This window comes from Pelophylax lessonae (assembly GCF_965119305.1).
Source record: "Pelophylax lessonae genome assembly, chromosome: 12".
NCBI lineage: Eukaryota > Metazoa > Chordata > Amphibia > Anura > Ranidae > Pelophylax > Pelophylax lessonae.
The window spans coordinates 61911812-61927353 of record NC_138779.1 but is presented as its reverse complement, the minus strand read 5'-3'; the positions used below and the strand labels follow the sequence as shown (position 1 = coordinate 61927353).

Here is a 15542-nt window from a genome sequence, read left to right as displayed (position 1 = left end):
AATTAACTTCTCCACATGCTCCCTATAAATGCGTAAAACAATGCTGAGCTTAGGTCAACTTTAATTAATCAATGCTATTTGGTTTTACGCATAAAAGCACCAAATGTTATAACTAACCTTAAATATTGCCTTGCTTATCTGTAGTTGAAGATGTAAATGTAGCTCTTGCGGAACAAAAACGCGAGCTGAAGCAAATCAAGAGTAAGTACGCAAGTGATGGAGAATGGGATCTTATAAAAGTTGTCTCCAGTTACAAGCTTCTCCAAGAATATTCAACCAAAAACATTGGAAAGGTAGAATATATTGTAAGTATGAAGAAGTTTTAACTATTGATAGATAAAAGAAAACTGTTTGCTCTAAAGTGTAATCCCCACAATAAACAGAGTGATGCAAATTAAAACAAATTAAACCAATCCCCAGCTTCCATACTTAGCAGCTTGGCACCAGAGCAGAAGACGGAATCATGACCAGGAGACAGTCAGTGGTCAGTGACAGCCGGGCAGCAAGGGACCAATTCGGCAGGGAGAACAAGTCCAGGAAGCAGGCAAGGATCGATAACAGCCAGGCACAGCAGTACAGAAACAGCAGGCAAAGACAAGTCCAATAAATAGATTGGAGTCAGAATAACCACTTGACCTCCGGAAGATTTACCCCCCTTTATGGCTTGACCATTTTTTGCTATGCAGCACCATGTTACTATAACCACTTGCTGGACACAATTTAGCCGAATGACGGTTAAAGCATGTTAGTTCTGGGAGGCCGTCATATGACATCCTCCCATGCTCGCACACCTGGAAGTGTCTGTGATTGCTGGGTCCGCGGGACCCAGGACATCACAGGTCAGGGTAAAGGGCCAATTATAGTGGCCCTTTACCACATGATCACTCCAATCAATGACAAAGCGATCACTTTGTCAACAAACTGGCATCATGCCCTGTTAAGCTCATGCTGCTGTGGTGTTTCTCTTTCCTCTCCTCACACGCTGTATCTGTGTCAGAAGAGGAGAGCAAAACACCGTAGCAGCATGAGTTGGCTTTATCCTGAGTACCCTACAGTGCCACTACAGTGTTCAACAGTGCCATTAGTGCCACTACATTGCTCAACAGTTCCACTACAGTGCCATTAGTGCCACTACAGTGCTCATTAGTATCACTACAGTGCCATCAGTACCCTACAGTGCTCATTGGTATCCTACAGTGCCACTACAGTGCACATTAGTCCCTACAGTACCCTATTAATGCTCATCAGTGCCACTACAGTACCCTATTAGTGCTCACCGGTGCCCAATAGTGCACATTAGTGCCCATCAGTGAGTGCTCATCAGTGCCACCCTATCAGTGAATCCTCATCAGTGCCCATCAGTGGTGTAAAAAAGCATTAAAAAATGCGTTATTATTTTCTTTCCACATTTTCCAAAAATTGTGGGGAAAAAATGACATGTTCAAAAGAATCATTATGCCCTAAAGAATATACGTTGGGTGTTTGCTTTTCAAAATGGGGTCATTTTGTGGGCATTTCCATTGTCCTGGTGCTCCAGGGCCTTCAAAAGTTTAATAGGTAGTCAAGAAATTAGATGTGTAATTTGTGTCCCTAGAACACCTGGTGGTGCTCCCTGCATGTTGGGCCAGGCTGTGAAAAAGTCTCACACATGTGGTATCACCATACTCAGGAGGAGTAGCAGAATGTGTTTTGGTGTGTAATTGCAAGTATGCATATGTCGTGTGAGAAATAATAAAATCTTCATCTTGCAAAGAATTGTGGGAAAAAAATTACAACTTCAAAAATCGCATCATGCCTCTTAGTAAATACCTTGGATGGGTCATTTGAAGGGTATTTGTACTGTTCTGGCTTGTTAGTGTCTCAAGAAATGAGATAGGCCATCAGTACATCATGTGTGATCAATGGCACCATAGCTTGTAGACTGTATAACCACCACAAAGACCATGCATAAAAAGGGAATTTACTGCAGAGATAAAACGATAATTCTCCCACTCTACAAGACTCTGGTTCGGCCACATCTGGAGTATTCTCTCCAGTTCTTGTCACCAGTCCTTAGGAAGGATGTGCTAGAACTGGAAAGAGTCCAGAGAAGGGCAACAAAATTAAGCAGACTGGAGGCCCTCAATTGTGAGAACAAATACAAGCACTAAACTTATTCTCTCTGAAGAAGAGACCCTTGAGAGGAGATATGATAGCGGTATACAAATACCTCAATGGTGATCCCAACATAGGAAGAAATCTATTCAGCCTCAGGGAGTGTAAGAGGACACAGGGTCACACAATGAGATTGGAGGAGAAGCGGTTTAACCTTAGGCTGCGTAGGCAGTTTTTTACTGTCAGGGCAATAAGGATGTGGAACTCTCTTCCACAATTGGTGGTGTCAACGGGGAGTATTGATAGTTTTAAAAGAAGCGGGCATGGCCGGCAGCTTTGCAGACAGAATTGCAGGAACACAGGATCCCTGTTTTCCCTACTAACAGAATAGACGATCTGACACAAAGTGAAAGTTTTTGGGTTTTGTGGGACCAGTGCTAAATATCTTCACTGTTACTGTACTAATGACACTGGCTTGGAAGCGGTTAAACCACAAATTGTTATAGTGTGCCAAACCAGTGTTTTTGTGTACTATTGGTGCTGCTTTCACTAAGGTATGTGAAGGATTTTCTTTCCCTGCTTTGCAGGGAAAGACATTCTACCACATCCCCTCTGTCAGGACACGGCTCTGCATTGTTTATGATCTATCCTTGATGATTAGTGGGTGTCGGCAGACATCCATTGGCCAGCAATTTCTGATCGGCTTCTGCTGTGACTAATCACAGCAGAAGCAGTGCACCCCCTATTCAGAGGTGTACAATTATATATATATATATATATATATATATATACATACGTGATTCTGCACAGAACGACTGCCCTGTAGCAGTAATTCTGCTATAGGGAGGTCGGCAAGTGGATAATTAGATGAACAGGATGGAGGCCAGAGCAAAAGTGAAGTCCAAGGTGAAGCTGGGTTACTGTATACACAGGTAAGAATGCACAGCAGATCAGGTCTCAGGAACACGGGAACAAGCTGAAGACCATTCAGCAACTGCTCTTAGTGACATACCAGTTTAAATAGGACACTGGGCACCAAGTATGCATGCTAATAGATATGTACACGTGCAGAGGACGAACTGGAATAGTACTTTTAACAGTGCCCCTTCATTTAGAAGTATGAGCATGTGGGCAATGCGCATGTGCATGAGCATAGGTCCACTTTTGTTTTCTGGTGCTGGGAATCTTTTTTACCTTACAAGCAGGTTGTATCTTGGGGCGACTGAAGATTACTAAAAATTACGGAAGACTGCTGGATCAGGGAATAGGGTAGGTAATCCTTTCTGTTCCTGTACCCGTAGACATTAAATGAGCATTTAATCTTTGCAATACAGTATTTGGGCACCATTTTAATGTGAGTTTTTAATAGACAGGAGCAGAATAGAAAAATTTATTTTGTTTCGGATAGATTAGTTATGTTACCAATTTTGTTTTGTTGATTTTTTTTGGAAATAGTTTAGCTTAATTTCAATTTAAAGCTTTTGTTTAATAATTTTCTAACAAATTACAAATTTTCGGAATGATTCAGATCGATCGAAAAATAATTGACCATTTCAAATTCTGTGTAAAGAAAAGGATTGTTGTTAAGGAGCTGGTCAGGAGGCTGGCTGCCGTGTCCTTAACAACTCATGATTCATTAGCTGTCAGCGGGCTTCCCCACTGACAGCTCAAATGTAAACAAAAGAATGCTGGCAATAGAAAATTCAGTATAAATCCAGGTGGGCCCCCCCCCCCCCATCAAATCCATGCCAGACCCTTCGTGTCTGGTATGGATTTTAAAGGGAACTCCATGCCAAAATGTAAAAATAAAACAGTATGGCCCCCCCCCCCCCCAAAATCTACCAGACCCATACCTGAGCATGCAGCCTAGCAGGCCAGAAAAGGGGGGGGGACAAGTGAGCTCCCAGCTACCAAACCATACCAGTATGGGGGGGGGGGGGTGGAGCAAGGGGGGCTCTGAAATGTGTTACTATCTCATTTGGAGATTCTGATACATCAGATTCTCTGAATAACCAAAAATTTACGTTTGGTCCAAAACAAATTGCACATGTCTAGTTTTTAATCTGGTATATATTTTTTTTTTTTTTAATAATATTTGGTTTTACATTACTACTCTTCCTGGTCAACATCGTTATCTGGAGTTTGTGAGAGTGTGATTCTTGAGCAGGACCCAGGAGTACTGCTATGGTGGTCTTCAAAAGCATTTTTTACCTTTCCTTCAACAGAAAGGTAAAAGAGTTTGGTATGTGGCATTTCAGTTTTAGGTGGAGGATGTGTACTCCCTTGCTGAGTTCACTTATGAAGATGTATTGCAGTTGAAAATGTACTTGTTATTAAAATAACTCATATTCTGTTATAGGGGGACTGTTGCTTTTTGGACTTTTTTGTATACATTTTTTTGCACGACCTGGATATATACACAGTGCATGCGCATTATTTCACAAGGGATGGCGAGTGTATTTTTTTTGTTTATATAAAATCACAGAATTTTGTGATATATGTGTAGTTTCAACTATTATTTACACTGTAGAGACTATTTATAAGGTGTTAAGGAGTTAAAATAATTGTAAGCCATCTTCTTCCTTCCATGGTCTCAAGTCAGGTCTACCCATTATTCCCAGAACCCCATACTCCTATTACTATAATGAATCTCTATCATGAATCTCTATTCAACTCATTCTATGGCTGTAAACCTAAGAATGAAGACTCAGGAAGATTTTGGATCCCAAAAAGTAGAACTTAACTCTTACAAAATAATACTTAGTAGTGTAAGTAAAACAATGAAATTCATTTTCCTTTGCTTTTCTTTCTCTCTGCACTGCACTTTCTCTCTTTACATTTTGTGGACTTTTCGGGGGTTGTTGATTTTCTATAGGCCAGTACACAGGGACGGAATGTCGGCCAGTTTCTATTGAACCGGCTGATGCCGCCCAATATTCAGCCCATATATACTAGGCTTAAGCAGTTACAGAAACAGTTTTTTCCTTTTAGGATGCAAGTTTTATTCAAACAAATAAAAGCTAACGATAATACGCACCCCTGTCCATGGTTAATGGTTTGTCTTAACCAACTGGCATCTACTTTGGTTTGACAACTTGGCCAGGTAATACAATTTTGTTATGGGGAGACTCAGAAAAACAAAGACTACTGTTTTAATGCTATTAACAGATTACTTGTATGTCATATACATATTTATTCTTTTTACTTTGCCCATCGTTCTGCTTTAAGCTACTCCACCCCTAAAGTCAGCTGTATAATCCTGTATGTTTATGTTCTACTTTGTACTTTTATACTGTATGTTTGACCTGTAATATCTTTCACTTTTGTGTTATAACAGATAGTTATCAAAAGAAGAGCCCTTTTTTATACTGTAAGTCTAATTATACCCAGTCTATTTATCATGGTAATGGATGTTGCTGGATTCTACCTCCCACCAGAGAGTGGTGAAAGAATATCATTTAAGATCACCCTTCTTCTTGGTTACTCTGTCTTTCTCATGATTGTGGCTGATACATTACCTGCAACTGGAACTCCCTTAATAGGTAGGACATTTCACTGTACTGCTCCGTTACTCCTTTTTTCAGAACCACGAGTCTTGAACTAGCATTGAATCTTCTTTTGGCTGAACTTTTAATGTCCACCATTTTCACACTCTTTCTCAATGAAGTAACCAATGTTCCTAAATTAAACTAATAGAGAATATGGAATCTTTCATTGCTGACCTCTCTTTCTGTAAAAACTAGTTGCCTGACTATCATGCTAATCCAGTGGCTTCAGTACTATTGACTAATAAACATCAAATTCACGTTTTCTGACTTCAATATACCTTGTTCAAGGTCAGTAATTTGACAGCATTAAGACCAGAGACACCCAAGGAACTGGTGCTCTGAGAAGTAGGTCAAAAATGGCACACTCCATATTGTTCTAAGTACAGTTTTTCTTTAACCATTTATATCAATAATAAAATGTATGGCATGGCAATATAATACAGTATATAAATACAGTACTGTGCAAATGTTTTTGGCAGCTGTGAAAATGCTGTAAATTAAGAATGCCTTCAGAAATAGAAGTGTTAATAGTTTATTTTTATTAATTAGCAAGAAAGAAAGTATATGAACATCAGAAAAACACAAATCAAATCAATTTTTGATGTGACCACCCTTTTGCTTCAAAAGAGCATCACTTCTTCAATTCTTCTAGGTAGACTTGCACACAATTTTTGAAGGAACTCGGCAGGTAGGTTGTTCCAAACATTTTCGAGAACTAACCACAGATCTACTGTGGATGTAGGCTGCCTCAAATCCTTCTGTCTCTTCATATAATCCCAGACAGACTTAATGATGTTGAGATCAGGGCTCTGTGGAAGCCAAACCATCACGTTCAGGCCTTCTTGTTCTTCTTCATACTGAGGATAGTTCTAAATGACATTGGCTGTGTGTGGGGTCGTTGTCCTGCTGCAGAATAAATTTAAGGCCAATCAAACGCCTCCCTGAATGGTAGGGCATGATGGATAAGTAGCTGCCTGTGTTCCTCAGCACTGAGGACACCATTGATCCTGACCAAATCTCCAATTCCATTCACAGAAATTCAGCACCAAACTTGCAAGAAACCTTCACCATGCTTCACCGTTGCCTGCACATTATTTATTGTACAACTCTGCAGCCCTTTATGAAACTACCTTTTTCTATAGCCAAATATTTCACATTTTGACTCATCAGTCCAGTGAACTTGCTGCCATTTTTATGCACCCCAGTTCCTATGTTTTCATGGATTAGACATGGAAACATGGCTAAGTGACTCAACTATGCATGAAAACATAAGAACTGGTGTGCAGAGTAAAAGAAACAAAGAGGAGAAGCGCTCTAAGTGCAGACAGTTTATTAATTCATATAAGGCAATGTGTGTGGTAACTCACAAGACATGAATGAAGGTCAGGCTGTGTAACACCATTAGATCTTGAGACATCCTCTGGGGGGAGGGGGGTGTACCATCCACTCCAAGGCGCTGTCCGTGGCTGAGTCAGTGTTAATCGGAGGAAAGAAAGCCGGCTGCCTCCCGCCTCAGTGCACGATAAGCAGTCAGATGGAGATGACCGGCGGCTGCAAGGTTCCGTAGGTGGATGGGCGCTCTCCCGTCACCAGGGGTGGTGTAATCCAACAGCGAAAAAACGGCAGGCACGACGCATTTTTGAGCATGCGTGGGGTCAGTATACCCGGCGCGCTCTTTCTTCAGGTGCTCAGAGCACCTGAAGAAAGAGCGCGCCGGGTATACTGACCCCGCGCATGCTCAGAAACGCGTCGTGCCTGCCGTTTTTTCGCTGTTGGATTACACCACCCCTGGTGACGGGAGAGCGCCCATCCACCTACGGAACCTTGCAGCCGCCGGTCATCTCCATCTGACCGCTTATCGTGCACTGAGGCGGGAGGCAGCCGCCTTTCTTTCCTCCGATTAACACTGACTAAGCCACGGATGGCGCCTTGGAGTGGATGGTACACCCCCCTCCCCCCAGAGGATGTCTCAAGATCTAATGGTGTTACACAGCCTGACCTTCATTCATGTCTTGTGAGTTACCACACACATTGCCTTATATGTATTAATAAACTGTCTGCACTTAGAGCGCTTCTCCTCTTTGTTTCTTTTACTTACACAGAATCTCCTCTTGGTCTGTGGAAGAGCGGCTCAGTGCATATGGACTATCCCCTCTTGTCAACACGCTGATCCCATACAATACAGTAATTTCCTTTTATTAGTTTCATTTATTGCTCAGTCCTTTGTTTGCTTTTTTTGTCCTCCCCCCCTCCTTGTTTTGCATTTGATTTATCATGCACATCTCCTGTGTTGGAGGTTTTTAGCGCTCTGGTCATACATATATATGCAGAGTAAAGACCTTGCTGGGGACTATTAGTTGTGCAAGTGCCAGAAGGGAAGTAAGTGCCAAATGTTGCTATTTGGACTGTTGTTGTAGGGCCCTAGATATACTGGCCATTCCCTGTTACCTCCAGGAAAGCTGCTATTGGAAGATTCAAAGGAAGTTTGTCCTCCTATTGTTGCTACTGACTTGTTTGGGGTATCCTGTGACCCTAAACCCCCCTCCAGTTGATGTTTTTCATCAATAAATACTAAAAAGACATCCCCTAAACTTAACCTGAATTGTCAGTGTGCATGAGAGTAAGCTTGTGTGACTGGCAGCCATTGTAGTAGTGTGGGAGACTAGGAGTCTGGGAGACCCGGGTACTTACTCAGCAGCCCCTCCTGGGGTGAGCGCTCTATATTTCCTTAATTCAGCTGTCTCATCTATTTTGTCTTATTAGGCCTCATTCACACAAGTATATTTAAGCATACACCTGTGTTAGGGCAATGTTTACCTGCATGAGAATGCATGGGTGTTTCGTGCATCCCTGTGCAGGCAGTCCCATTTACATCACAACATTGTCTTCATTTGGGGCTACTGTATGTACCCACACACACAAAGATGTCAAAATGGGAGCCGTGGCTGTATCCATGTAGCAATTGACATAAATGGGACTTCCTGCATGAGGATGCACAGAATGCCTGTGCATCCACATGTCGGTAAACATGGTCCACCCATGGATATATGCTGTAATACCCCCATGTAAATGAGGCCTCAATATGGATAAAACAGTTCTTGTTATTTTCCCAATTACCAAATATTTATCAGTAAATTAAGTGAATAGAGAAGAAAGGTAAGACTGAAAGATTTTGGATATTTGAGTATCATCATTTTGTTCTGCAGTCTTCAACCAAAACAGAAACAACCAGGGCCGGCCTTTGGGGTGTGCGAGCTGTGCGGCTGCACAGGGCGCCATGGGCAACAAGGGCGCCATGCGGCCATCACAGCTCGCAGAAGATCAGGCAATTCAGGCAACACAGCGGGAGGTGAGCGGCGACCGCGGCCTGGACAGCGTCAGCACAGGCCGCGGCCGCCGCTTACCTCCCGCTGTGCGGCTGTGCCTCGGTCACCTACTGATGCAGTGAGGCAAGCTGTGTATCACACACAGCTCAGCCTCCGATCCTTCCACGCTGACAGATCTCTCCTCCCTCCCTGCACTGACGCCAGAGGAGAGATTGTCAGCTCCTCATCGCCCCGCCCCCTTCTCCTCCTCCTTCCGCCCTGCCCACACTCCCGGGGATGTGTGGGTGGGAAGTTTAAAGAAAAAAAAAAAAGCTGCAGAGAGCGTAAGGTAAGTGAGGTCTCTCTCCTTCAAAAAATGTAAGGGGGGGCTCTGTGTGGGGGGCTCTGTGTGAGGGGGGCTTTGTGTGGGGGGCTGTGTGAGGGGGACTTTGTGTGGGGAGGTCTGTGTGAGGGGGGCTTTGTGTGGGGGGTCTGTGATGTAAGGGGGGCTCTCTGATGTGGGGGGCTCCATGGGGGGGTCTGATGTAAGGGGGCTTTGTGTGGGGGGTCTGTGATGTAAGGGGGGCTCTCTGATGTGGGGGGCTTTGTGTGGGGGGTCTGTGATGTAAGGGGGCTTTGTGTGGGGGGTCTGTGATGTAAGGGGGCTTTGTGTGGGGGGTCTGTGATATAAGGGGGGCTTTGTGTAGGGGGTCTGTGATGTAAGGGGGGGCTCTCTGATGTGGGGGGCTCCATGGGGGGGTCTGATGTAAGGGGGCTTTGTGTGGGGGGTCTGTGATGTAAGGGGGGCTCTCTGATGTGGGGGGCTCTGTGTGTGGGGGGGGCTCTGATGTAAGGGGGCTTTGTGTGGGGGGGTCTGTGATGTAAGGGGGCTTTGTGTGGGGGGTCTCTGATGTGAGGGGGGCTTTGTGTGTGTAGGGGGGCTTTGTGTGGGGGGTCTCTGATGTGAGGGGAGCTCTGTGTGGGGGGGGTCTCTGATGTTAGGGGGGCTTTGTGTGTGGGGTCCCTAATGTGAGGGGGGCTCTGCGTGTGGGGTCTCTGATGTGAGGGGGCTTTGTGTGTGTAGGGGGCCTTTGTGTGGGGGGTCTCATGATGTGAGGGGGGCTCTGTGTGGTGGGGGTCTCTGATGTTAGGGGGGCTTTGTGTGGGGGGGTCTCTGATGTGAGGGGGGCTTTGTGTGGGGGGTCTCTGATGTGAGGGGGGCTTTGTGTGTGTAGGGGGTCTCTGATGTTAGGGGGGCTTTGTGTGGGGGGTCTCTGATGTGAGGGGGGCTCTGTGTGGGGGGTCTCTGATGTGTGGGGGGTCTCTGATGTAAGGGGGCTTTGTGTGGGGGGTCTCTGATGAAAGGGGGCTTTGTGTGGGGGGTCTCTGATGTAAGGGGGCTCTGTGTGTGGGGTCTCTGATGTGAGGGGTGCTTTGTGTGGGGGGTCTCTGATGTGAGGGGGGCTTTGTGTGTGTGTAAGGGGGTCTCTGATCTTAACCACTTCCCGCCCGCCCTATTACAAAATGACGGCGGGAATGTGGTTGAGTTATCCTGACCGGACGTCATATGACGGCGGCAGGATAACACCGCTCTGGGCGCCCCCCGGGGGCGCGCAGAGCGGCGATCGGTGATGCGAGGTGTCAGTCTGACACCCTGCATCTCCGATCTCGGTAAAGAGCCTCTGACGGAGGCTCTTTACCATGTGATCAGCCGTGTCCAATCACGGCTGGTCACATAGTAAAACAGGAACAGCCGTTGATCGGCTTTCCTTAGTTCGTGCCTGACAGGCACGAGTAAAGGAGCGCCGATCGGCGGCTCCCCTGACAGGGGGGGGTCGGCACTGGTAATCAGATCATTGATTACCAGTGCAGACCCTCGGGGGGGGGGATACCACTAGAACCACCAGGGATGCCCACTATGACCCCAGGGATGCCCACTATGACCCCAGGGATGCCCACTATGGCCACCAGGGATGGCAATCAGGGCTCAGAGAGCCCCCCATTGCCCTCCCCATCAGTGATGCCCACCAGTGTCCTCCCTATCAGTGCTGCCCACAAGTGCCCATCATTGCCATCCTTTAGTGTCGCCCACCAGTGCCCATTATTGCCCACCAGTGCCGCCTATCAGTGCCCATTAGTGCCCATCAGTGCCGCCCGTCAGTGGCGATCAGTGCCGCCCATCAGTGCCCATCAGTGCCCACCAGTGCTGCCTATCAGTGCCCATTAGTGCCCGTCAGTGCCACCTATCAGTGCCCGTCAGTGCCGCCTATCAGTGCCCATCAATGCCGCCTATCAGTGCCCAGCAGTGCCGCCTATCAGTGCCCACCAATGCTGCATATCAGTGCTACCTATCAGTGCCACATATCAGTGCCTATCAGTGCCGCCTATCAGTGCCGCCTATCAGTGCCGCCTATCAGTGCCACCCCATCAGTGCCACCCCATCAGTGCCACCCCATCATTGCCTCCTCATCAGTGCCTGTCAGTGCAGTCTCATCAGTGCTCATCAGTGCAGGAAAAAACTTATTTATTTACAAAATTGTATAACATAAACAAAAAAACTTTTTTTTTTTTTCAAACTTTTCTGTCTTTTTTTATTTGTTTAGCAAAAAATAAAAATCGCACAGGCGATCAAATACCACCAAAAGAAAGCTCTGTTTGTGGGGGGAAAATGATATAAATTTGGTGTAAGTACAGTGTTGCATGACCGCGCAATTGTCATTCAAAATGCAACAGCGCTAAAAGGGGAAAATTGGCCTGGGCGGGAAGGGAGGGAAGTGCCCTGTATTAAAGTGGTTAAGGGGGCTTTGTGTGGGGGTCTCTGATGGGAGGGGGTCTCTGTGTGGGGGGGTCTCTGATGTGTGTGGGGGGTCTCTGATGTAGGTGGGGCTTTGTGTGGGGGGTCTCTGATGTAAGGGGGCTCTGTGTGTGGGGTCTCTGATGTGAGGGAGGCTTTGTGTGCGGGGTCTCTGATTTGAGGGGGGCTTTGTGTGGGGGGTCTCTGATGTCAAGGGGGGCTCTGTGTGGGGGGACTCTCTGATGTAGGGGGCCTCTAAATTAAGGGGGGCTTTGTGTGGGGGGTCTCTGATGTAAAGGGGGCTCTGTGTGGGGGGGGTGTCTGATGTAAAGGGGGCTCTGTGTGGGGGGTCTCTGATGTAAGGGGGGCTAAGTTATTAGTGATCATAAAAAAGAAAAGTCAAATAAAGTGCAAAAAAGGTGCAAGAAAATGTGCGCGGGGGGGGGGGGCGCCACAGGATTAGCTCGCACAGGGCGTCTGAACACCTAAGGCCGGCCCTGGCAACAACTTTCAATACTTTGAATGGAAAAGGCAGTTAGACCTCCCTCATCCTAGCTCCAGGCTGCAGTAAACCCAGAACTTGTAAAATAACAGCTTTTTGCCACCAGCCTCAGCATCTCAATATAATCCTTTTGAAAAAGCTGCCGTTCTAAGTAAAGAAACCTAAAACATCTAATTCACAATTTAGTCTAATGGGCTTGGGAAATATAGTTCATATTATTGCTTATAGTGTTGTTATTACTACAGTAACAGCTACTACTACTAACAAATATTATTATCAGGCCCCTTTCACACGGGCGATCTGATCCGATCCGCCTGTCAGTTTTTCAGGCGGAACTGATCGGATGCTCCATGAATCCCTATGGGGCAGTAGGTGTCAGCGGAGACATCTCTGCTGACACCTGCTGCTATACGATCCGATCCTTTCCGTGAAATCAGGAGCAATGGAAACCCTATTTTCCATCCGTCTGGAGGATTGGATCGGATGGGATCGGATGAGAACGGGCAGGTGGTCCGTTCTCATCCGATCTCCCCATAGAGGACAGCGGGGATCTGCCAGCTCTGTCTCTGCACACAGAGCAGAGACAAAGCTGTCATCCGCTGAGCAGAATGGACACCGTCGCCTAAGGCGTCATGCACACTGAGGGTGAGAGGCTGAAAATATGTCTATTGTAAAATTCCAGGAATTTTCCCATGTGCAGGAATCAGCAGGTGCAGTGTACAGCCTGCTATACAAGTGAATGGTTGTACACTGCACCTGCTGATTCCTGCACATGGGAATGGTGCAGGAAAACACCAGAAATTTTACTTTCAGCATATTTTCAGCCTCTCGCCATTCATGTGCTAGGTCCTAGTGGTTGTTAGTAGTAGCAGTTGTAATAATAATAATAAAATTATTATTAATAATAATAATACTATTTGAGTACTGAAGATGTAAATTAATTCAATACCTAAACCTCCTGTAAGCTTATTTTTCAACGCTTGTATATCTGCAGCTTTCATTGAAATGATACCTAATGATCATGTCATGAATATCCTTGTTCCAGCACTTTCAGTTAGAAGGTGGCAATGTTCTGTCACCCTATCACTTGGGCTTCTGATAGAGACTACAAGGGGCCATTCTACAAATATTATAGATACGTAGATGATTCAATGTTGTCACCATCAGGAAACCCAACCTAAAAGTACAATTCACACATCTCTGGACTGCATGTATATAGACAAGGAGTGGCTGAAAAGAAGCTACAGGATCTTCAGCAAAAGCAAAAAATTTGAGAACAATAGGTTCCAAAAAATGGCATTTGTTCATGATACACAGTGCTTTAGCTAACTGAATGTCATTCAGTTAGGGTAAATTGTACTTGGTGCTTACAATAAATAAATGTTTATTTTTGGTGTTTTAGGAAGGGCAGATTTTAGTAAACTATCATTGTGCAGTTATCATTGGTCAGTGAATGTGCAGTCATTATATGGTATACTAAATGTACGCTGGTTGGTAATTATACATTTTTTGCTATCTCATCCTTTAAGGTATTTACTATGTAATGTGCATGGGACTTCTTATGATCAGTTTAATAGAGAGCATCTTTATAGTGCGGATGGTCCACCAGCACAATGTCCATGCAGAAGTTCCCAAATGGCTTAAACATCTGGTTCTGGAGAAATTAATTTATGTACTGGGTATCCAAAACAAAAAGTTTGAAGAACTCCAGGATAATCCCTCATATAAACCCCAGGGGGTGGAGATGGATGGTTTTGGTAAGTTTCAGAAAACTATTTTAAAGGCTAAGTAGTAGTGTCATAAGAATTGTTGTCTCTGTGGTGCTTCTTGGATCCTAGGCCCAGGCTGTACTTAATTCTACGCAAGCCTTTACATCGGATTTTAGCCTACAAGAGGTGTCTAAAGCCAGTCATACCTGAATCAAAATTCAGCCGGTTCAGCAGGGAGGAGTCAAGTTTCAAACCACATATGGGCACTCTAGTTGTACAGAAGACACTTTATCAACTGACTTCTGTGCAACCTGCCTGTCAGGTTTTTCCCGATTGATCAGTAGCCGCTGACTACAGCTAGCAGCACTGATCATTGTATTGTATCATGGGGAAGGCTCCCTGCCAACAGCATACAATAGCAAAGCAGGAGTGATTGCCCATCCATCTTAAATGTGTAGATAGGGAATTGCATAATTTTTTGGTTCAACCTACCGATTGAACAAAAAAAGAAATGAATAATGTACAGTGAATCCAGAAAGTATTCACAGCGCTTCACTTTTTCTACATATTGGTATGTTACAGCTTCATTCCAAAATAGATTAAATTCATTATTTTTCTCAAAATTCTACAAGCAATACCCCTTAATGACAATGTGAAAGAAGTTTGTTTGAAATATTTGCAAATTTATAAAAATAAAAACCAAAAAAAATCCCATGTACATAAGTATTCACAGCCTTTGCCCAATACTTTGTTGAAGCACCTTTGGCACCATTTACAGCCACAAGTCTTTTTGAGTATGATGCTACAAGCATGGCACACCTATTTTTGGACAGTTTCTCCCATTCTTCTTTGCAGGACCTCTCAAGCTCCATCACATTGTATGGGAAGCATCGGTGCACAGCCCTTTTAAGATCTTTCCAGAGCTATTCAAACAGGTTCAAGTCTGGGCTCTGGCCGGGACACTCAAGGACATTCACAGAGTTGTCCCATAGCTACTCCTTTGTTATCTTGGCTGTGTGCTTAGGGTTGTTGTCCTGTTAGAAGATGAACCTTCCCCCCAGTTTGAGGTCCAGAATGCTCTCGAGAAGGTTTTCGTCAAGAATGTCTCTGTACATTGCTGCATTCATCTTTCCCTCAATCCTGACTAGTTTCCCAGTTCCTGCCACTGAAAACATCCCCACAGCATGATGCTGCCACTGCCATGCTTCACTGTAGGGATGGTATTGGCCAGGTGATAAACGGTGCCTGGTTTCCTCCAAATATGATACTTGCCATTCATCAGACCAGAGAATTTTGTTTCTTATGGTCTAAGAGTCCTTCAGGTGCCTTTTGGCAAACTCCAGGCGGGCTGGCATGTGCCTTTTACTGCGGAGTGGCTTTCGTCTTGCCACTCTATCATACAGGCCTGATTGGTGGAGTGCTGCAGAGATGGTTGTGCTTCTGAAAGGTTCTCCTCTCTCCACAGAGAAACACAGAGAAACACTGGAGTTCTGTCAGAGTGACCATTGGGTTCTTGGTCATCTCCCTGACTAAGGCCCTTCTCCCCTGAACATGTTTAGCCAGGCAGCCCACTCTCGCAAGAGTCCTGGA

The 15542-nt window shown here is 45.2% G+C and overlaps 1 protein-coding gene across 1 annotated transcript in view; it reads left to right on the top strand.

The window, feature by feature from the left end:
* Positions 1 to 15542, top strand: part of LOC309568866 (5-hydroxytryptamine receptor 3A-like) — a gene marked incomplete at both ends in the record, with an annotated part of 62739 nt that overhangs the window by 46507 nt on the left and 690 nt on the right. Inside the window, 3 exons of the mRNA XM_082274650.1 lie at positions 145 to 305; positions 5432 to 5636; positions 13773 to 14000. Of these exons, the coding sequence (XP_082130776.1) occupies positions 145 to 305; positions 5432 to 5636; positions 13773 to 14000 (594 nt within the window). The remainder of the gene's footprint in view (positions 1 to 144; positions 306 to 5431; positions 5637 to 13772; positions 14001 to 15542) is intronic.